The sequence below is a fragment of the Mesoplodon mirus genome, assembly GCF_964341445.2.
Source record: "Mesoplodon mirus genome assembly, chromosome: 16".
Classification (NCBI taxonomy): Eukaryota; Metazoa; Chordata; class Mammalia; order Artiodactyla; family Ziphiidae; genus Mesoplodon; species Mesoplodon mirus.
The window spans coordinates 72,337,652-72,360,671 of record NC_138992.1 but is presented as its reverse complement, the minus strand read 5'-3'; the positions used below and the strand labels follow the sequence as shown (position 1 = coordinate 72,360,671).

Below are 23,020 nucleotides of genomic sequence, written 5' to 3'. Positions count from 1 at the left end.
AAGGTGCTTTTCTTTTTCGTTAACTTCAAATGCAGTTTTTCCCCCCCAGTATAAGTTCATATTTATAGAAAATGCTTAGAAATACAGTTATATAAGAAATAATAATTTAATCACAATTCCCTGTCATACACAGTACTTGAGAAATTAATGTCTGCAGCGTCTTTGAATGCTGTTATTATTTAGGATAATTAGAGCAAGTGTTTTATACAGAACTTAGTCCTTAAATGCAGTTAAATTTCCATTTGTGTAACTTGCTCAGCATTTTCTTAGGCATTCCAGAACTGAGAGAACTTTATAAAGTAGTATTCAGAGCATTGAAAATATTATACAATGTGTCAAAAATCTTGCTATGGATTCTTTTTGGGATCCATCAGATGCATACAAATAGTCTACACAAAAATGGTGTAACCTGTTTTTGGAATGGTAGGGATAAAGAAGCAAGCTCCTCATCTGAAAAAATGGCTGCAAAATATATCTGTAGATTCAGTAAATGAGGATGACCGGGGCGAGTATAATGTCGTTTGATTATGCTTAACAATATATTGAGTATCTATTATGTGCCTTCATGGTGTGAGGAACTGAAGCTACAGAACCAAAAAGAGGCATCAAAAATAGGCCTCTATTGTGTGCATTGTTTGTGTCAGGCACACAAGAAATGCAGACAACCCCCCCCAACACATATACATATTATACATATATATGTAAGTACCTAAGATCCATCTTTGCATTTTTGTTCATGCAATGGCTCCTCCTGGCTGCATAAGATCTCCCATTGATGCCCCTCTTAGACCCCCAACTGCAGGGCCTGTCATCTTTTTGTCTACAGCAGAAGCCCCAGCAGGCAGGGCAGAGCTTGGTACATAGTAGGTGCTCAGGAAATACCTGTGATCCAGTGTATAATCCCTAGTCTCAGGTTTCTCCTTCCATGAGTCAGCATGGGCATGGGGGTTCATGGTAAAATACCGATTGCATCTTCTGAATTAGAGTGGGCATCAATAGAAGTAGAAGATTTGATATACAGACAGACAACCAGCCCACCCCAAACATGTTTACCAAGAATACATAAAGCACAGCAGACTTGAGTATTATATTCAAATTCTCTCCCTGCTGATGCCATGGAACCTTTCAAGTGGAATGTCTGCTCCCTCTGTGTATGAGCGTGGAATATTTCTACGTGTATTTATACCCATGAAGGCATGCCATAATCCCATTTATGTACCAATAATTATACGTATTTATACTTACCTGTGTTTTAGAGGTAAAATATGCTCACCACTGCATGTAATATTTCTAACTGCTGTTTTAAGTTTTTACAAATATAAATTTTTCTTACATTCTACAGTTTTCAAATGAACAATTATTTTATATATCCTTTACTCCTAGTTTAAAAAAAATTGGGGAAGGGCTTCCCTGGTGGCACAGTGGTTGAGAGTCCGCCTGCCGATGCAGGGGACACGGGTTCGTGCCCTGGTCCGGGAGGATCCCACATGCCACGGAGCGGCTGGGCCCGTGAGCCATGGCCGCTGAGCCTGCGCGTCCGGAGCCTGTGCTCCGCAACGGGAGAGGCCACGACAGTGAGAGGCCCGCGTACCTCAAAAAAAAAAAAAAAAAAAATTGGGGAAAATGCATAGTGTTTATATGGAACTGGCCAAGATAAACACATGTGTGAATGTGACAGTGCAATAGGATTTTAGTTAACCTGAAGTGCTGTTGACATAAAATCCACATTTTATCATAAGACATGGGGCGGGGGGAAAAATCCCGGCAGCATATCTGTAGTGGGTGTTTAAGCACCAGTGAGGAGTAAATGATTTGATTCCGTGGGCTCAGAGGATTTGTCAGCTGCCTCCTAAGTATAATTCTGGCTCTTCATATCCCTGCTGCTTCTAATTTAGCAGGACAGGCTCATAATTGAAGCAAATTAACTATTTACACTTGCCACTTCTACCAGGGGAAGAGGACACAGCAGCAGGAAAGAATGAGCAGGAAATTACATTCTTCCCACTTGTGTCAGATCTGCCCTTATATAAACACATTAACAGTCATTTCATAAGGCGTCAAACATAGGAGTAAATACTGAGGGATAAAATAATGAGGTGTTGCTATTGAGCTGACCTGCTATGGCTAATATCCTTGGATATGAATTATGCATCCTGAAAGAAGGCATATGTTACAATATTCAAACAGTTTCCCTGCAAGTGATATCTGCTCATTAGGCTCTGGATCTCGAGGTAAATCCACTCTCTGCTCCCACAACAGGGCTAGCATTTACAAAAATAGGCTCTCTGGGCACCGTGGGCTGTGGTTTCTCCTGAACACACCAAACTCTGAACAGGCCTTCCACTCCATTTTTAGCCTAACAGCATGTTTATTTAGCTCTTTGGCTGAAGCTCTAAAGCCATTTAATGTAATGTAAACAAGAACATTTTGTTTGTAATTTGCTAAATGTATTACAGCCCAACTGTGTCTCCAATTAGGAACTTAAGGTTCACTTAGTAATTTACATCTGGTTCTGATTTAAGGTGACTTTCCTTTCCCACTTAAGAGCTGACTTTCCATGGCTAAAAAGGACCCAAGAACACTTTACAGCTCTTTGGACCAATCTCTTCTGCTTCAAAGCTGGACGAGCTCTTTAATTTAGTGGGGTTTGATTTCCTCTCCGTTAACTGTGAACTCAGATCCCAGACTGGGATGACCAGTCACAGAATTCAGAAATAACGGGGAGAGACAGGAAATCTAGCTGGACTTTCACAAAAAAAGATGCTGAGGGTTGCTGAAACTCCAAGGAGTCTAATACAAAGGGCATTATCTTGTTATTATTTTTCTTTCTCTGTAGGTTCCAGTCAGTGAAGGATACGTAGCAAAGACCAACATCACAGCCACGCTTATGTTTTATTTCCCTCTCTCCATCTGGTGCCTTTTTTAAACAACTTACTATGGCTCTGAACCGGGCTGTCTACTGTCTTAGGATTCATTAGCATTTAAAACCTCCAGTTGGAATCCCAAACACAATCCTGCTCCCATTCCAGATTCAGCACCATCTTCCAAAGTATTAAAACGGAGAGATCTCTGACATGTGAAGTTTGTTCAGTGGCTTTGGTAGGAATGATTCATACAAGAGGTTTTGTGTTCCTGGAGGATTTTTAGCACTGCTTTCAGCTTCCTTCTGAGTTTTCTTCTTTGAGAGATTCTTCATAAGAATCAAAGTACATATAGTTTCTCCCTTATCATGGCTTCTGAAAATAAAGGTCTGCCCACCTGCATGGCTTCTTAGCCCCGCCTAAACTCCACAATGAGGAAGCATGTGACACAAACATACAGCAGCCCTATTAGTCCTGTTCCCTCTGGCTGGCAAGTAAACATTCGATTGTAATCTCACTAATAGCTGTTTTTCCTTAAGTATTGTAATTTTCTGAGCCCCTAATAAGTCCTCAATAATGTTGTCCATTTTCTCCAGTTCGTGTTTATATTTGTAGCTGTTCATAATTGGGGGCTATTATGACAACGGGATTTTTGAACAATCGTGGTGCATGGAATCCTAGCTTTCTACTTGAACCAGCTGCCTACACAATGCCAACAGCAACACGTGAGGCTGTTCTGAAACATGCACATTTGTCCTAAATTTTGAAGTTTAATGGTCTGCCTCTAATCGGCTTCAGCAACATTCCTTTCAAAATACATAGCATGTGCTCCCCAATCTGAATATTAAACGAGAGTAAAATACAATTAATTTAAGCTTGAAATAGAGATATTATATTATGTTGGCACAATGAGTCAACATAAAGGGAAAGAACAGGTGGTAACACACCACGCTAACACTTCAGGATATTTTGCTGGCATTCTCTTGATGCCCAAACGTGCGTCCTAGGTGGGCATGCACGCTTCGCTGGCCATTCCTGCAAACTGTTAGACAGGGGCTGCCACGTGGTGTCCCAGCAGCCCCGTCAGATGCAATATGCTCCCTTTTGTAAGCGTGGCGTCTGATTTCATTCATTGGACCCTCTCTCTGCTTGTCCCTGGGATGGACTTGCACCCTGTATGTGTCATAAACCATCCTTTTTGGCATACTCTGCAGTTTCACTATCTTTATTAAGCAAGATCATCTTTTAAGAGAAAAGGATAAGCTGTGCTGAACCCCTGTCAAGTCAAAGGAACATAAGGCATGGGGACAAACCATTTTCGAGGGACTCAAACTTCTCCCAATACCTTGTTTAGAAAATGGTGCTCAAATGTTAAAATATTAACTTTTCTAGAAGAGACAAAGATAGTTATTTCTATTAGTATATTTTCCTAAGCAATCTTAGCATAACTTTTTAAAACAACTGCATTTTGATTATGAAATTGCTTTATAATACCCAATGAGTTAAATAGGGTCAGCTATTATATAATTTCATCCTTTATATATAAAACAAATTCTTGAAAAACCCCCCAACTATTTCCATTAAGAGAGAACCCAGCGACTTCCCTGGCGGTCCAGTGGTTAAGGCTTCATGCTTCCACCACACAGGGGGCGGGTTCGATCCCTGGTCGGGGAACTAAGATCCTACATACCATGAGGTACAGCCAAAATGTTTAAAAAAAAACAAAAAGAGAGAGAGAGAGAGAGCTCAAAGACAGACTCATCACAGGTTAGTTATTAAATTGGAAGTAAAAGAGAATGAGGAAAATGTTTTGTCATCACAAGTACACTCGAAAGAGCTTACAGTATTGAGGCCTTGTCCCTATCCAAGACTACACACAGGGGTTGTCAAAGCAGAGAGAGAGGTATGTCTTGGTGCTTGGATCATGGGTGGAGCAGGGACAGGGATGGGGTTGGGATTCCTGGTGGATGTGCACTCAGTTTCTCAATCCGTGAAGCTGTAGTGAGTGGAGGAATGAGCCCCTCTACAATTCCATCACGAGTGTCCAGCATCAGCGGGGGACCACACCTCAGCTCTAGGAGTGTGAGAACAAACTGATCTGAGTTAGGATAGAAACCAGCTCTGAAATCCTCAAACAACTATATCAGGTTTTCAATAGAATCATAAAATACAATGTCAACCACCCTCTTAATTGTGAGATGAGTATTTTAATCGAATGCAAGGAGAACGTTTCCGTGGTGTGTTTTTCATCCTCAGAGACGACTCTTGTAGCAGAGCTCCACATGGTAGGCCTATGCTCTCCTGTGAAGCCCTTCCCTGGGGCTGGCAGTCTTGAAAAGGACGTAAGAAAATGTGTAGAGCTTTCAGATTGTAAAGGACAGCTTTGGCTTACAGTAAAGGGGGGTTGGAGAGAACCGGGGGAGTGGGCTCTGTGTCTCCTTAGCAACTGGTTTGACCATCACAACTATAATTGGTTCCATGAATTGGTGAGAAAAAAATTGTTAAGTTGAATGATAAGTTCTAGTGATAAGTTCTAGTCACACAAATCAATCAACAGAACGGGACTCCGCCTTATTCTCTGCTCCACTCCCAGTGTCTAGAACAGTGCCTGGGGCACATAGTAAACATGCAGCAAATATTTGTTGAATGAATAAGTGACTGCATTTGACCATCTGGCCCCATTTCACAGTCTGCAAACTTCAGATAAAAGTATCTGTGAGGAAGGAAGACCCCTGCTGTGGGCTCAGCAGGTGGAACAGCAGCTCCCAAGGTATGCAGTCTATATTTTTTTTTTTTTTTTTTTTTTTGCAGTATGCGGGCCTCTCACTGTTGTGGCCTCTCCCGTTGTGGAGCACAGGCTCCAACGTGCAGGCTCAGCGGCCATGGCTCACGGGCCCAGTCGCTCCGCGGCATGTGGGATCCTCCCGGACCGGGGCACGAACCCGCGTCCCCTGCATCGGCAGGCGGACTCTCAACCACTGCGCCACCAGGGAAGCCCAGTTGGATTGTTTTTGATGCCTCCCCAAATAAAATGGAAATGTTGACTTACCTGGGATTCTTAATCACAGCATCTTACGGAAAATGTTTTACTCTCTTCACAAAGTGTTGCATAAGTCATTGTTTAAAGCACAAATATTCCTTCCAGGGTGCTTGTTACAGCCAAATTTATTTTACTCCCCTATTGCTTCCCTTCACTTAGAAGTGCAGCAAACTTTAGGGCAGCTTCCGTCCCTTCTATGGCACTGCCTAGTTATTGGAAGTCACAAATATAAAAACAGATACCACCTCTCATATGAAAGTGTGAGTTGAATGAGGTAAAACGGCATTAGTGGGCTCTATGTTTTTTAAGGATATTCAGTTGTTTCAATGTCACTTTTATACATACTTCTACGTATCTAAACATGTCTTCACAGTTTACACTTTCATTTGTATCTGCTGGGCTGGATTAAGCTTTGTTGTGACTGTGACCAATATTCAGGCCACGTGAGCACTGTCTTATCACATCACCAATTAGTTGTAATAAATGTTCAATGTACACCAAAAAAAAAGTATCTACGAGTATTGAGCAGAACAAATGAGATAAATCATGTAAGAGTGTTCTTCAAAGTATAAAACATGATATACATTACAGATGTTGACAGATAATACAATATATAGTCCTTATAGATGTACATAGGTTTGAGATGTTCTGTTTCTTACATACTTCCCTGGACCTGATGAGGAGAGGTAAAAAGTCTCTGTCAAGAATCCAATGAGACTAACGCATCATTAATGCCGTAAAGTATTCTGCAGCAGCTAAACCTGCAACTACTGAATCGTTTCACTAACTGAACTTTAATGATAATGCTTGTCTAATTTTTCCTTCATGACCATGAAATTCTAGATGGTGACAATGGCAATCTAGCCCCTGGTTTAGAAATCTGGGATCAATATTGCTTCTTTGTTGAAGTATGCAGGCTACGTCTGCATACTGAGCTCTTTCTCTCCACAGTTCCCACCCTCCTTAAGACATTCTGGGCTACTCGCCCTATGGCTGAGATACAAAGTGTCTCACGGCCCTCCACCCCCAGCAGTGTGGTCCTCAATCACACCACGGCAATCCACAAGAGCAGAAGAAAATAACCAGGCATCTGGGCCCATTTAATACAACCTAGAAATATAGTACAAGTGGGATTGAATAACATATTCTGATGGTCTTTAGGGAATGGATAAGGGTAGAAACCCTTAAATTTGAGGCTCATTTAGCAAAAAGCCAAGAGGGTTTTGATGACAAAAGAGTAAATAGTAAGTGCTGAAGAGAGGTGTGGACAGCTCTCAAAATACTTTTGGTATTTTTTCTGTCTTTATGATCGCACTGGCAACATTAAGGAATGACGTAATCCTGGCTGGGATGCGTAAAAGTCCTTCCAAAAGTAACTACGCTATATAAACTTTGAAACAAAGGAACTAACATGTTATTTATAACAGAGCAATAAAGGAGTATAAAATTATGTCAAAGTCCCCTGAAGTCTGGTTCTGTTGGGGCACATTCTCAGCCTCAGTTCTAGTATCTGAAGAATTCACCCAACATCCTTAGAAGCCATTTCTTTAGAATGCGTACACTTTCTCAAATCATGTTGATTCACTCCATTTCGCATCTTTTCTTACCTGTTTTTGCTCTTCTCCTAAACCATCCCACATTGAAGCCACAATTTTAGAGACTTCACCAAAGGTAGCATTTGGATTTTGGCCCTTGATGGCAGCCTGAGTATCACGAAAGAATAACGCATAAGCAGACACAGGCTTCTGGGGCTCATTAGGGTCCTTCTTCTTCTTCTTTTTGGGGGTTTTTGGTTTTTTCCCCATGTCAGAGGCAGGTCGCTTCTCTCCACCATTGACCTGAAATAAAACAAAATCTGAATTACAGAAGAACTAAGAAAATTTGAGGACAAATCATATTGCTCTCCCTTGAGACTTACATAGATATACGCACCCATACACATCACGCAAACACAGACGTTTCTAAGGGACACTTGGTTTTGTTGTTGTTACTGTTTTCAAGTAAAACTTATTTCATGTACTTTTCATATTCATCCTTTTCCAGCCTAGTTTACATAACTTTAAAATAATATTATTGATTCTCTTTATAATACTATTGTACTGTTAGATATTATACCTTCACTCTCTCAACGTTTTCTTGTTCTCATTCAGGAAGCTGAAGGAGGAGCAGCATGGTGACTCACAGCAGCAGATTCCTTGCGTAGTAACCCTACTGTATGAACAGTCTAACCTGTTTTCTTCTGGGGGCTTTATCCTTTTCCTCCTACTTATGATTTTTAAACAATAGTGGGCAACATGTCCGATGAATACAGTTGAACGGCTTTTGGTGTTGCACTTAGGTCTACGGAATGCTGCTGGGAAAGCCTAGCAGTGCTCATGGCATGGAGAATGGCATAATCTAGACCCTAGATCAGCGATGTCCAACAGAAGTTTCTGCAATGGGGGTAAAGTTCTAAAATCTGCACAATTCAGTATGGTAGCCACTAGTTACATGTAACTAATGAGTATGTGAAATGCAGCTAGCAGGAATAAGAAACAAAATTTTAAACTTTATATAATTTTAATTGCTTTAAATTGAACTAGCTACATGTGGCTAGTCGCTACCATATTGGAGAGTACACCTCTGTAAACTAGATTCTCAAATCTAGACATTTCTAGAACAGCTTTAATATTCAGTTTAAGGATAGATTCCATTTTCTCCTGTTCTTCCTTGAGTATGAATATTTGGATAATCTGAATTGTTATTATGAGGCAAGTGGGAAAACCCCCCCACAATGTATTGATATTTAAGACATCTGCATTTGAACTTTGATACTAATTATATGCGATGTCACTTTATCCACCTCTATAGAATGAGAGATTTGGGCTACGATTTCTTTTTAGTTCTAAAATTATATGAATCTACATGAGCATCCAGTAGTGTTGTCTCGGAAGGAACCCTCTTGCCACACGCCTCTCCCACCAGCACACAGGCCCCCATCCACGGTCTCCTGAGGACGTCACCTCTATCAGGGAGGTTCTGTACCCTCCTTCTCTTATGATGACTGTTGTTGCTTTTTTCTTCTTGGAAAACAATGTAATATGTATCTTATTCAGATGAATTGCCAGGCAGAGTAATATGTGTAAAGTAACTGCCACCACTGGAGATGAAGCATGATCTCCTGAGAGGCCACTGGATGTGACATCAGAGGATCCACACTCATGTCCTCCTTTACTAGTTTTAGCTGTGAAATCTTGGCAAGTTACAAAATTTCTCTGGGCCTCCATTTCCTCTACTGCAAACCAGCTGCAGTGCCATTTTGTGATTACTGAGATGATATATATATATATAAATATGTTTAAAACTTTAAAATGATATTCAGATGTTAATTATGACATAGTAGTAACTTTTTACTGAATGAATGGAAAGAAATGACCTTAACACTAATTTGTGATGCCATATGGTCTTGGTTTAAAAGATATGCCTTGGGAACCAAACAGAGACAGGAAAAAAACTAAGTGAATTCTTTGGCTTTGGCTTTAGTGAGAAAGTTATTTAAAAGATTATCATTTTGAAACAGTCTACTGAAGCAGACTGAACAACCCATGGGGACAGGAGGCTCTGAACTGAGCTGACAAGCTAATGTAGATTAACACTAGAAGATAACTTCCCCAGGATGGGTTTGAGGTGATCCTGTCAAATGACTGGTCCTCAGGTAAATCTGCCAAAGGGCAAGGATGCTGGGACTGGGCTGAGTTGATACTGGGCAAACTGGTGTAACGGCTCTAAAGTAAACATTTAGGCAAATATGATCTAGAAGGGTCATTCTCAATGGTTGAATGTTAGAATCACCTGGGAAACTTAAATAACACCCTCATGTCCAGGCTTAGCTCTATACTGATTAAATCAGAAAGTCTAGGAGCAGGAGACACTGGGCTCAGTCCCCCTTCACTCTACTCCTCCAACTGCCCTTTAGCCACTTCAGACACGCAACAAACAAGCGAGCTTTCTCTTTGCCCCATGGCTACATAGAGCCATCTTCCTTCTTTTCACAGCCAGACCCTTCCACGTGGTTGTGCTGGCTGCAGGCAGCTTCGGCAACTCACTGTACCTCCCCATTGCTTAGCTTTCAATAAGGTCGCCAAGGACCACGCTGATAAACCCAGTGGGTTTTTTTTGTTTGTTTGTTTGTTTTTGCGGTACGCGGGCCTCTCACTGTTGTGGCCTCTCCCTTTGCGGAGCGCAGGCTCCGGACGCGCAGGCTCAGCGGCCATGGCTCACGGGCCCAGCCGCTCCGCGGCATGTGGGATCCTCCTGGACCGGGGCATGAACCCGTGTCCCCTGCATCGGCAGGCGGACTCTCAACCACTGCGCCACCAGGGAAGCCCCAACCCAGTGGGCTTTTTACTCTTCCCCTGACTTGATTTCTCACTGGGAGTGTCCTGTCTCTTCCAGCTCCAGGGCTCCATGACATCACGGTCTCTGGGTATCATGCCTACCTCTGTGTCCTCACTGTTTCCAGAATCATTTTTAGGCCCATCCTCCTCCACCTGGCCATTAAATGGTAGTGTTCCTGATGTTTTTTTTCTTTTTCTTTTTTTTTTGCTGTAGATTGTCTTTTCTTGTGAGTTTGTACTTAGGAATGTCTTAAGACGCAGGGTTTCCATTACCATTTGTGGGTGGATGAGTGTCAAGTTCTTTTCCTCTGAATTCTGAATGCATAGAAACAATTGCTATTTGACACCTTTATCTTCTTTATTTTTTTTATAACTTCCAAATTTTCTAAACATAACTATTCCTATATTCAAAATAACAAAGTATCAAGAAGAAAAATAAAAAGGATTCAAGAAAGACCACAATGAAGAATATTAAAAATGAAGGGATCATGACATTGGAGGTCATATTTCATCAAGGATTGGGAATATTCAGACAAAGGGAACAAGGTGTAGGGAAATGAATGGTTCTCCATAGGGAATATTTACCTGGACTCCTTTTACATTTTAATTGAAAAATTAGTGATCTGAAACATTAAAATCTCCATGATTGCAGATTATATCTGTCTTTGTAGAAAATAATCAAATGTCAGTTGTAGAGATAAATTTCCTATGATTCACTGCAAATATTTTTTTTTTTTTTTTTTTTTTTTTCTTTTTGCGGTATGCGGGCCTCTCACTGTTGTGGCCTCTCCCGTTGCGGAGCACAGGCTCCGGACGCGCAGGCCCAGCGGCCATGGCTCACGGGCCCAGCCGCTCCGCGGCATATGGGATCCTCCCAGACCGGGGCACGAACCCGTATCCCCTGCATCGGCAGGCGGACTCTCAACCACTGCGCCACCAGGGAGGCCCGCAAATATTTTTATTAAAAGATTTTCCCAAATAATTTAAATAGTTTCCCGATTCCATTGTCCAAAATTGTGCTTGAACTGCTGATCTTTATGCTTCCTTTCTTTTAAAATTGGTATTGGACAACATGGTGCAATCTACTGGATACGTGATGCCCTGTGATAACAGGAAGGACAGTTATCCTCCTGCTGGGCAACGTGGCCCTTCTTTGTAGGGATTCTCTGCAGAAACAGGAGAACCTGTTACTGCCAGTAAGAAGCTCTAAGTATCAAATGTATCAAAACCACAAATTACTGTTTTGAGGCCATGTATAGCAACCCTATAGGAATCTCTAAACAATTCCATGCTGCCAATCAATTTGGTTGGTTTTCTGGAGGCTTCCCCTATTTTCCTGGCTTGTTCCTATATTCTTGGATCATAATATTCTGACCACTTATAAAACTGCCCTCATAAAACTGAACTATGGTTTAAGATAATGCCCTTTCACCAAAAGCTGATGTTAAGAGGAAACAATGAAACTAAAAATTATGTATGAAAGAGTTTTTAAAAATAAAATGTGCTTTGAAGGGAATCATTGTTATACTGCTCAGTGTTCCTTGTATAAAGACTTACTGGATATGTACAATGTCTTTGCTTTTAGGATGCAATAACGGGATACAAATTCCTTGTTGTGGTCTGATGTCTAATGCACCCATGCAGGTGGGCAGTGCGAAATGAAGGCTGTCTGCCACGTGAACACTGGGCGTTGCCTCCTGATGTGTGAGGGTCTCATTTTTTATTTTGCATTTTGCCTGTGTTTGGGAAGGTACAGAAATGAGCTGCTATTTTAGAGTCCGTATAATGAACTGGGAATTTGTCAGGCCTACTATCTGGCGGTAGTTTCATCACATATTTGAAAACCACATGATCATATCTCATATACAAAGCCTCCCTAAAGAAAGAAATGTGGCTATAATTTGGATCCGCTTACACGCCAGGAATGGATTGTATCTTGAAAGACACCTGGCCTTGCTGACCGTCAACTATTTGGAATGAACACAATGATGATAAATGCAACTGTGGTGAGAAAATTAGCTAAATGGATTTGTAATACGTGCCTGGATCTTAATTTTGAGTGTTGTCTGGATCCTGAATTCTTACTTAGAGGAATGAAAGCTTATAATTTTATGTCCTAATTTTCTAAGAGACCCTGACTTCTGCAGTCTAGAGCAGCACTATCTTATGGAACTTTCTGGAAAGATGGAAATGTTCTCTGCACTGTTTGAAAGGATAGCCACTAGCCACATGTGGCTATGGAGTATGTTGTGCTGGAGCAACTGAGGAAATGAATTTTTTATTTATTTAATTTTAATTAGTCAAATTTAAATGTACACAGTCATACAGGACTTGTGGCTACTGTATAGGACTGTATAGCATTGTGTACTGGACACTGTTTTAGTGTATAACATTTCTAGAGTTACTAGGGTTCTAAGACTGAAGAGTTACATTTAATTCCAACGTCATAATCTTTACAATACAGAAGGAGCCATATAATGCAAAAATATAAACTCCCCATGAGGATGAGCACGTTGAGAGTGAGGACAAGGTTCCGTTATCTTTCCGTCCTCACAGCATCAGCTCGGAGTCTTACATGCAGTGGATCATCACCCATTTCCACCCCTGTATTATATAGCAGTGGGCAGAGGCTTAGAATGACAAGGAAAAGGACATTTGAAACACATATAAAAGTTGTATGAGGGCTTCCCTGGTGGCGTAGTGGTTGAGAGTCTGCCTGCCAATGCAGAGGACACGGGTTCGAGCCCCGGTCTGGGAGGATCCCACATGCCATGGAGCAACTAAGCCCGTGCACCACAACTACTGAGCCTGCGCGTCTGGAGCCTGTGCTCCACAACAAGAGAGGCCGCGACAGTGAGAGGCCCGCGCACCGCGATGAAGAGTGGCCCCCGCTTGCCACAACTAGAGAAAGCCCTCGCACAGAAACGAAGACCCAACACAGCCAAAAAATAAATAAATTAATTAATTAAAAAGAAAGCAAATTCTTGAGTCCCACTCCATTCTATAAAAAAAAAAAAAGTATGAAAATCACAGCAACTAAGAACATGTCTGGTTTGAGGCTTTAACTGTAATCTTGATCACCCACAGGCTTATTTCGTGTTCAGTTTAAGCACTCATGAATAAACCAATACATACACAAATACATAAAGATACCACTCTCACATAAGCTTTACACAGATACATGTGCTTCCTGTAACTTACTTGTAGACACAGAGTTATTTCCCAGATCCCTAGGGGGTGTCCTTATGCTTCTGGTAATCCACCTCCTGTCATGTCTTATTGCTTAATTATAGTGATGTATTTAACTTATTAATCACAAGAAAACAGTAATTTTTCACTTTAGAAAAGCAATGTGCTCATGGTGCTACTTAGAGAACACTTCTTAAGAATACAGAGTACTGGAGTTAAGAGTCTCAAGGAAAGAGAATCACTGATGTTGAAATGTCCCTGGAGAAGTTAGAAACGTCTATAAGCGTGTTAAAAATAAACTGCCACAGTCCCAAAGCCTTTAATGGAGCTGGGAAAGCTGTTTAATGCACACTAACTTGCAGTGATCGCTGTAGTTTAAAATAGATTTTAATCAAGCACCATCTGCATAATAGGCTGAACAAACAACACAGAACTCCACTTATAACTCTTATCATGTAAAGTAAATATTATAAAATCTTCACCATAGTAACAGGGCATAGCACAGCACTTTTTGTGATGGTACTGTTTCTGTAAGTGCAAAATTCTGCTACTTAAATTCATTCTCTCTTTTCTTTCTAAACTATGCCATCTAAAATCCCCTTATGAGAATAAATTCAAATAAGCATGGAAAGAAAGTCATCTAGTTACTGTGGAATCAGCAAGGCTGTTAATACCTCTTTCATTTTATAATCGGGTTTATTATTATCATTAATAATAACAGTACACTTAATGACTCAAAACATCAATTATAGAAAACCATATATAAAATGGTATACTCTTGAGATGATTCACAAGTGCAGGGCATTGTATCAGTACCACAGTTTGTAAAATAAATTCATTTTTAAGGATCCTTGATTCTGCCAAAGATAACTGAGTTTAGTTTCAGGATGAGTTTAGCAAAAATACTCAGTGGCCTTATATAAGGTAAGAAATTTGGGTTACTGTCCAGAAAAATCACTTTAAAGTGAAGAAAAGATTTGATTGTAATTATATACACCTGTCAGTTATGTTTATCAATTTTGTTAGATTCATTTGGTCTTTTCTAACTTTGCCTGTCTAGGGCAATATGTTTACTTCTTATTATTTTTGATTGAGGGTTTCTCCTGCCTTACACAGAATGCACAAGCTATCAATATATGGTCCCAGTGAATAAAATGTCAGGTGCCTACGTGTAGCCTCACTTGAGTTTTATTCCATGACTTAATCAAGTATGCTCAATTATCCAGAGTATGAATCATCTAAGAACATATACACCTTGAAAATACTATATCCTAGTATAATTTAATTACTTAAATGGATTTTAGGAACCATTATTTGGAATCGAGTACTAACTGGCTGCTCGACTGAATTTTACTATTTTCCCCAGAACTACTTTGCTAAGTTCAGCCTTAACCAATGGGATACTTTATTTTTGATAAAAAAAAAAAGTACATATTAGTTGCTGGGATACTTTTAAGAAATTCTTAAAAGTATCATGCATATTATATCATGTGAAGTGTTTAACAACTGTGTAATAAATACAGTTCAATGTGGAAAATACCAGACTTTAAAATCCCAATTTTAAATATTCTGTCCTAATGTTAGACAGTGTGACCAGACATTTGGTACCAACATTGCTTGATTTCACCTCATGTTTATAGAAACCTGTCTGCCTATCATTTTTATTTTATTCCAGGAATCTTCTAGCCTTCAGAACGGTGGTAAATAACAAGTACTTTTCTAAAGGCTTATTTAATTGTTGCTCTAGTGACACCCTATTTTTTTTGAGAAAAAAATCCCTTCTCTTTCTGTCCAGTATGGTAATGTACATGCAGTGATGAACTAGCAAATTCTAAGAAACTCTTAAAAGCAAAAAAAGTAAGCAAAAGCAGTAACCCGGAGAAGTAAGCAGAGTACTGAAGCCAGCTTTCATCTTGAAGACAGCTGCTGAACCTGGTGAAACTGAGTCAAAGGCACAGCAGATAGAAGACAAAGCCCACGGCTAACCAAAAACAGTGGGATGTTTAACGGGAGGCTTTCTATTAAAAGTCAGGACACAAAAGAATCAGACTTTCAGTGCAGGGTGAAATAAAATGATTTCCCTTGCATGTTCCCTCCCGAGACCTGCAAGGACGATTCTGAATGAGAGGGGAGGAATATCTTTTGTGATAATTCACAAACAGAAGCCAGCTTTTGTAAGGATTTATAACCCTGAATGCATACTACTCGAGTGGTCTGAAAAACTTTAAGCCCAAAGCGGTTCTAGATTGTAATGGTCCAAGATTCTTGGGATGCTTGGCAGAAGCAAACGCAAATCATCCTTAGAGGAGTCCACTTTCCAACCAGGTCTAACAGAATTCTCATAAAGTTCTAATGACTATCAGCTGCTATTCCAAAAGCAAAAAAGCAAAATGAAACAAGGCAGTAAAACCAAGAGCCAGCAGCAACAGTAAACAATAGAATCAGACCCCAAAAGGCATCACGTATTGGAATTAGCTTAAAGAACAAAAGAGATTAAATCTATGGATAAGGAGGAAGCAACTAAAAAAAACAAACAAAAAAAGTCCAAACAGATTTGAGAAAGAACCAAATAAAACTAGAAATATAAAATAATTGAAATTAAAACCTCAATAGATCAGCTTTAATTTCAGATTTGATATAGCTGAAAATTGAATTACAAACTGGGAAATTGATATAAATAAATTAATTAGAATATAATACAGAGCAAGAAGGAAACAGAAAATATGAAAGAAAAGAGTCATGGAGGATAGGAAGAGAAAGTCTAGCATTTATCTTATCAGAATTACAGAATGAGAAAGGAGCAAGAATAGGGTAGAGGAAATTTCTGGAAAATACCCAGAACTGATGAAAAACAGAAATATTTAAATTTGGGGTAAATTTAAAGGAACCCACATACTACACAATGATGCTGCAGGACAGCAAAGGCAGGAGACGATCTTAAAACTAGTCCGAGAACAGAGGCAGATTACTTTCAAAGGAAACACAGTGAGGTAGCAGAATTCTCAAAAGCAATAATGAAAATCAGGATTCAGTGGAGTAATATATGATCTTCAAAATGATACTAGAGAATCACTGTCAATCTAAAATTCTTTTCCTAGTGGACGTACTTTTTAGGGTAATCATGTTCCCAATAGATCCTCACGAGAGAAAATTTTAAAGGCATAGGGAAAACGACATCAGACGACAAACTTTACATGTGAATAAATCTAAAGAAAAAAGACTATAAAGACAATAAAAGTAGTATTTCATGGAGTTCATAAAATTCCATTTAATTTAAATTTAAGATAAGTTATAATTTAAATTATAATTAAGATAAACAACAGCAATAACTGCTCCAGTATAAATGGAAAGGAGGGTGTTTGGAGTTAAAGTAATTTAAGAAGGGTAAAGATATTGATCAATGTTAGACTTTGACGCATTTGTGTGTCAGGAGTAGTTACTAAATAAAGAGAAAGATTATAAAATTTCCAGGCTTAAAATAGGAAATTTTGGAATGAGAAAAGTAAGAACAATCTTAAGGAAGGTAAGAAAGAGAAAAAGAAACATAGACACGTGGGACAAATGGAAAGCAACATATCAATACTGAAATGAGAAATAAACCCAAATATTTTAGTATTTATATGAATGTAAATGAAGTCAGTTTCCTTTGAAAGTAAAAATTTAACTATATACCACTGACAAGAGACACATATAAAACTTAAGAAGACTTTTAGCAGAGAAGCTGAAAGTAAAAGGATGGAAAAATATATCTTGTGATTCTTAGCCCATAATTTCCTTAAAGGGAAAACTGTGCTAAAAATACAGTTGTAATGCCAGATACTTTAAGTGTCTTAAAGTGTCTGTTATATTACACATATTGGATTACAGGCTTAGAACCACAAGCTACCCGAGTTTGTATTTCTTTGATGTTTGACTGCATGTCTAGTTTATGACTTCAGGCTGTCAACACAGCTCCAGGGCAATCAAACCGTAAGGAGTGTTTATAAGGTGGTAATTTATTTTACTGATATATTTACAATATTTCTCTCTGTCAAAACAAAGTTATTTCATTTACTTGTTCAATTAGATAAACTGGAATTAATATGCAATTGCTTAAGAGAGCACAAAGTATTAAGAGGGAAGGTTTAAAGGCTTCTTTTTCAGGTGTGAGACTAAATATTCTTTTTTTAGATCTCGTTAGAAATGATTTAAATGATCGTTTTGACTTAACGCTACTTCACATTTAACTGGAGCTGTTGCAGTACAACATTCCACATAAATCCTGCTCATATATGAAGGAAAATTCCGGTTTAATCATTAGCTGTGATGGAGGATGCCTGAGCATTTTCATCAGGGGACTTTTTTTAGCCGTTTAATAAACGTAAGTTGAATAAATGGGCAGGAGAACTTTGTACTGGAGAGAAGGTGAAGGACAGTGCGTAGAGCCGGAATGGGAGGATGGATTTTGAGATGGAAAATGCACTTAAACTCAACATAAATTTGAGAACATCTGTGTAGACAGAAAGTCATTTTAATGAGGCATTCTTGAGAAATCCACCCCTAGGTCTTCACACATGGCTTATTCAAGACTATACGACTATGGAATATAAATTCCACTATACAATGCTTACGTGATCATTAATAATAAGCTATACATTACTTTGAGATACGGATGTTCAGTGATTGGGTGGGATAGTCACTGGCAAAGTTTCCTACTAGCCTGGAAACTCATAACATACAAATTCATACCTCAGCAAAACTGTAAGATATGGACCTTATGCATCAATAGAAAGTGGCAGAACCTGTCAATATTAATTCTATGAATTTCTGGTTTCTACTCAGTCTGCTACTCGTATAAATTGAAGAGTGTGGAAAATGCTATTGTAAGAATAATCCTGCATAAAATTTACTGTCAGAAGATGCCAATTTTGCATTAATTTCCTGAAGTGTCAGCAGTGAATACTGATAAAGATATAATCCAGATGCACAAATTGATCTTTACTATGAGTAGAACATTAATTTTTCCCCTTGCAATATAGTACTTAACATCTGTGTTTAGAAATTTAACTTGAATTATCCACGCATAATTTGATATCTAAATCACTGGCCACAAACAGATTCCTGGTGTTCACACTTAGATCCAGGTGCTCATCAGCTGGAGACACCATTAGAATCATATAAATTTTCTTAAAAATTTATTTTGCCCTCGAAGTGATCAGCCAAAGGTCAGGCTTTTACGAGCCCAATACATTATTTATGTAATATCAATCAGTCTCCTCCGTCCTTTTACTTTCCCTCTTGAGAGGCTGGCTCACTGACAGGGAGAGACTGTGCAGGTAGAGGGGTGCTGATATCTAGCTGTGCAGCTGTTCTGAAATGTACCTGGGATTTGTTGTCATCAGGGATGGTAGACAGCAGACATGGAAATGAATGAAGTTTACACTCACACAAACCTAGAAACAGGAGGCCCGGCAGGGCGTGCAGGGTCGTCAGGAGGCAGAGATGGGAGAGGGCAGAGCGTGCCCAGAGCCTTTACTGGGGGTTTTGTGGGAAGGAAGGGGCGAGGCAGGGGAGGTACACTGGGTAAGCTCAGGACTGGAACGTTTGAGCAGTTTCAGTGGGCTTGGCTCCAGAGGTGGTCCCTAGTTGTCCATACCTAGCCCTGGGGGGAAACCCGGCGGGGGGTACTGGCGTGGTGTGTGAGAGTTTGATAAAGGAGATGACTGGGGAGTGGGCTCTGGATTGGTTGCTGTGTTTATCAAAGATGCGCTCCCAGGGGAGTCATTCACTATCTCTAGGAATTAGCTACCCTGGTAGTGCTTCCAGGATTAAGGCCCTACATGCCAGAGCTTCAAGAGTACTGAAAATAATAAAATATAGCCAATATAGCAGCCTTGCCTTTGTCATCAGGCTAAATAAATCTACGTGTCACTATCTGGACTGTTCACAGATTAGTGTAGCTATAGCTATTGTTACGTTAACCACGGAGATCAGAACCCCACGGTATTGCCATTTGTCTCCCCAAAGCAAAATTCTCACAAAGTGAAAAGAAAACAAAGGGCTGACACAAGTGGCAATTCATTAGTGACATAAACAAAGAGGAGGAATATGAAGTATGCATGTAGCCACCAGTGTTTTTCACAGTAACCAGGCAAGGGCCCTTCTCACTGGGACAAATTTGGAAGATGCCTGACTGATAACCAAGGCAATAAAAAGATTTCGATGTTCTTGACGGAGAGTGTACTTGGTTATGGTGCAGTCATTTGAAAAGGCTGCCTTGAACACTTTAAAGAACTAACTACCTTTTGTAGCTAATTTTCCAAAATAAGGACAATTAAGACCCACATTTTTATACAGATAACTTAAGGCGGTGCAGATAGACAGACAGACAACCATACTGGCCTGGGGTTAACAAGAGATAGGTAATGAAACACCTAGGCTCCTTCATCTGGAAGGTAGTCATCTAATATCTCTGGCCCTTCTTTTCTTCATCCTAAATATGAAATTTTTTTAAAATAAATAAATAAATTAATTTATTTTTTGGCTGTGTTGGGTCTTTGTTGCTGCACGCAGGCTTTCTCTAGTTGAGGCGAGCGGGGGCTGCTCTTTGTTGCGGTGCGCAGGCTTCTCATTGAGGTGGCTTCTCTTTGTTGCGGAGCACGGACTCTAGGCACATGGGCTGCAGTAGTTGTGGTACGCGGGCTCAGTCGTTGTGGCTCATGGGCTCTAGAGTGCAGGCTCAGTAGTTGTGGCACATGGGCTTAGTTGCTCCGCGGCATGTGGGATCTTCCCAGACCAGGGCTCGAACCCGTGTCCCCTGCATTGGCAGGCGGATTCTTTTTTTTTTTTTTTGCGGTACGCGGGCCTCTCACTGTTGTGGCCTCTCCCGTTGCGGAGCACAGGCTCCTGACGCGCAGACTCAGCGGCCATGGCTCACGGGCCCAGCCACTCCGCGGCATGTGGGATCTTCCCGGACCGGGGCACGAACCCGTGTCCCCCGCAACGGCAGGTGGACTCTCAACTACTGCGCCACCAGGGAAGCCCGGCAGGCAGATTCTTAACCACTGCGCCACCAGGGAAGTCCCCTAAATATGAAATGTTTGGATAAGATGATCTCAAAGGATTCCTCTAACCATAACACACACACACACACACACACACAGCGCCATCATTATATCCCTGGGATGTTGCCTTCTTAAAATAAGGTGGTTAAATTGAAAGATATTTTGGAATGAGTGGTGAATTAAGCTTGATTTTGGACACTGAGTCCTACAAGATTATTTATTTTCCCTGACTCACTATGCAGACGCTATACTGTGTGGGTGCAACCTATTTTTATGTTTAATATATTTGCACTGAGAGGATTTGTTAGGAACTTAAAAATGCAATTGGACAAGCAGGTGATTTAATCCATTCGGTCCCCCACCAACGGTTCTCATTTGGACGACATAACTTGCATCCACTATAGTTCAAGGGAAGTGCCAGTCAATAGTTTTTTTAGGCAGCAAGCCTTTCCTATTGGTCCCCAAAATAACTTAGTCATACCTTAGAGGTATCATCGCCTTCATCCTCGTGCACTGAGCTGGACGGTGAAGGAGTTGCAGACTTGCTTCCGGGAGGAGACGGCGAGTTGTGGGGGACACTGCTTCCCCCCATGTTCAATCCAAGCTGAGCACTTAGCTGTGATTGGTTGATGGTGGTGAGCTGGCCATGCTGCATCATGCCTGGCTGCTGCCTGAGCTCTGCAGGCTGACCCCTTGGTCTCATGGCTGCCATCTGAGGATGGGAGCTATACTGACTTCCTTCTGGGCTCCGTATATCTTGCATCTGTAAAAAAATTGCAGAGGAATAGTTTTTCACAAAACTTGTTTCTGGAAAAAATTCATAAAATTCCCTAGGCTTTAAAACTCCGTTAGCATGTCCTGCTAAACTATACACATTCCCACCCTGTCACTCAGAGTAGGATAATCCTAACAGTACATATCACCCTGAATTTGAGAATTCAGTCAACATCACATTTCATTACTCAAGACCTGGTTGGTTATATTTACAGTCCTTCTTTACACTGCAACGAAATGCAAACATATAGCATTAACGGCTATTTATGGTGTAAGTTTCAAAATATTGATGCTTATTAGAGTGTCAGTATTATATAATTATTAGTGATTACAGCATTCACAGTAATTCATGAAACTATTTCTTTGATTCTCATCATTTAAAAAAGGTTTTGAAAGTTAAGCACACTATGGTTCTCAGTTTAATTCTATATAGGTTAGTACTGGCCAAATGATCTACGAACTTCCGACGCAGAACATTTATAGGCTGGTACTAACCAATTGATTAATTGACTATTGAAATGATTTGACTACACAGTCCGATTTGAAAGTAAAGCTCTAAAGTTGCAAGGTCACCATATTAATCCATTATGCTATCTGGGTCACTGCTTTTTAGCCTTAATGAGACTCACTCTTACAATTCAAACAGTGAATTTCATCTCTGCAAGAATTAGAATTAAAAGCATTGGAGGATGAAGCTCTTAACATATCTAGAGGTCAAATGTGTTGTAAGAAGAGTGTGGTGGATTTCACTTAATGTTTCTCTGGCATTTTCAAACTTAAAATAATGGGGACTATTTTGTGGTGCTTACAGAAGCAGCTCAGTTTTGTTCACTCTGAAGGGCACTGGAGAGTTCATGCAGGTAGAGGGTTTATAAAACAAGAGAGAGAAAAAAAGAAACAAATGGAAAAAAGGGGGGCAATGAAGAGATATATGTTAAGGTTACATTTGGGAATGGAAAAAGTAAAACTAATGTTACCTTTCTCTATTTCATTAAAAAAAAAAACCCATATAGTGTCAGAATGCTTAGTAACTACCCGTCTGCAAATGTTACCACCATGACATGGAAATAATGAAAAGGTCAATTAAATAGCTTAGTCATAGGATTTTTTTTTTTCTTTTGGTAATAAAATCATTTTCTACCAATGCTCTCTAGTCATTTTACCAACCTAGTTAGACCTCCCTGAAACTGGAGTGGTGACTGAAGAGGTGTCTGCCTGTGTTCTCTGCATTACGTTTACTGTCTCCACCGTAAGGCATCTTATTAGTCAATACCTTTCGACCTTTCCAAGTCTTGCTACTGCTTCAACTTCAGACTCAGTTCTAGGAATCCTAGACTCTGGCTCTCCTGGGTGAAGGGTTAGTCTGGCTCTATGGCTTTGTACCCATTGATTGCCTGGTTTAAATCAACCTTTTTCCCATAATTTAAACCACGTTCCTCCAATCCTTCAAAAGTAGCTCATAGCTCTCCTTTTTATGAAACCCCTCATTAAGCAGGTATCACTATTCAGGGATACATGTTAGCGCTGCAGAGGCTCTAGTGACACGTTCTCAATCTACAGAAGAGGAGACTGAGGGGCTTTGAATGTCTGTTGAATAAATATATAAATGAATGACTAAAACCCAGAGATCTTAAATGACTTCCCCGAACCGCACAGTTGGAGTTAAAACCTACATCTCTCAATTCCAGTCTTTGATACTTCCTACTGTATTAAGCAGCTGATGCAATATTTTACGTG

The 23,020-nt window shown here is 40.1% G+C and overlaps 1 protein-coding gene across 2 annotated transcripts in view; it reads right to left on the bottom strand.

Annotated features, from left to right (window-relative positions):
• Positions 1 to 23,020, bottom strand: part of TOX (thymocyte selection associated high mobility group box) — a 297,711-nt gene that overhangs the window by 27,181 nt on the left and 247,510 nt on the right. For both annotated transcript variants that reach the window (XM_082600804.1, XM_082600803.1), the window contains 2 exons: positions 20,991 to 21,272; positions 7,509 to 7,739 (listed from right to left, as the gene is read on the bottom strand). In XM_082600804.1, coding sequence (XP_082456930.1) covers positions 7,509 to 7,739; positions 20,991 to 21,272 — 513 coding nt within the window. The remainder of the gene's footprint in view (positions 1 to 7,508; positions 7,740 to 20,990; positions 21,273 to 23,020) is intronic.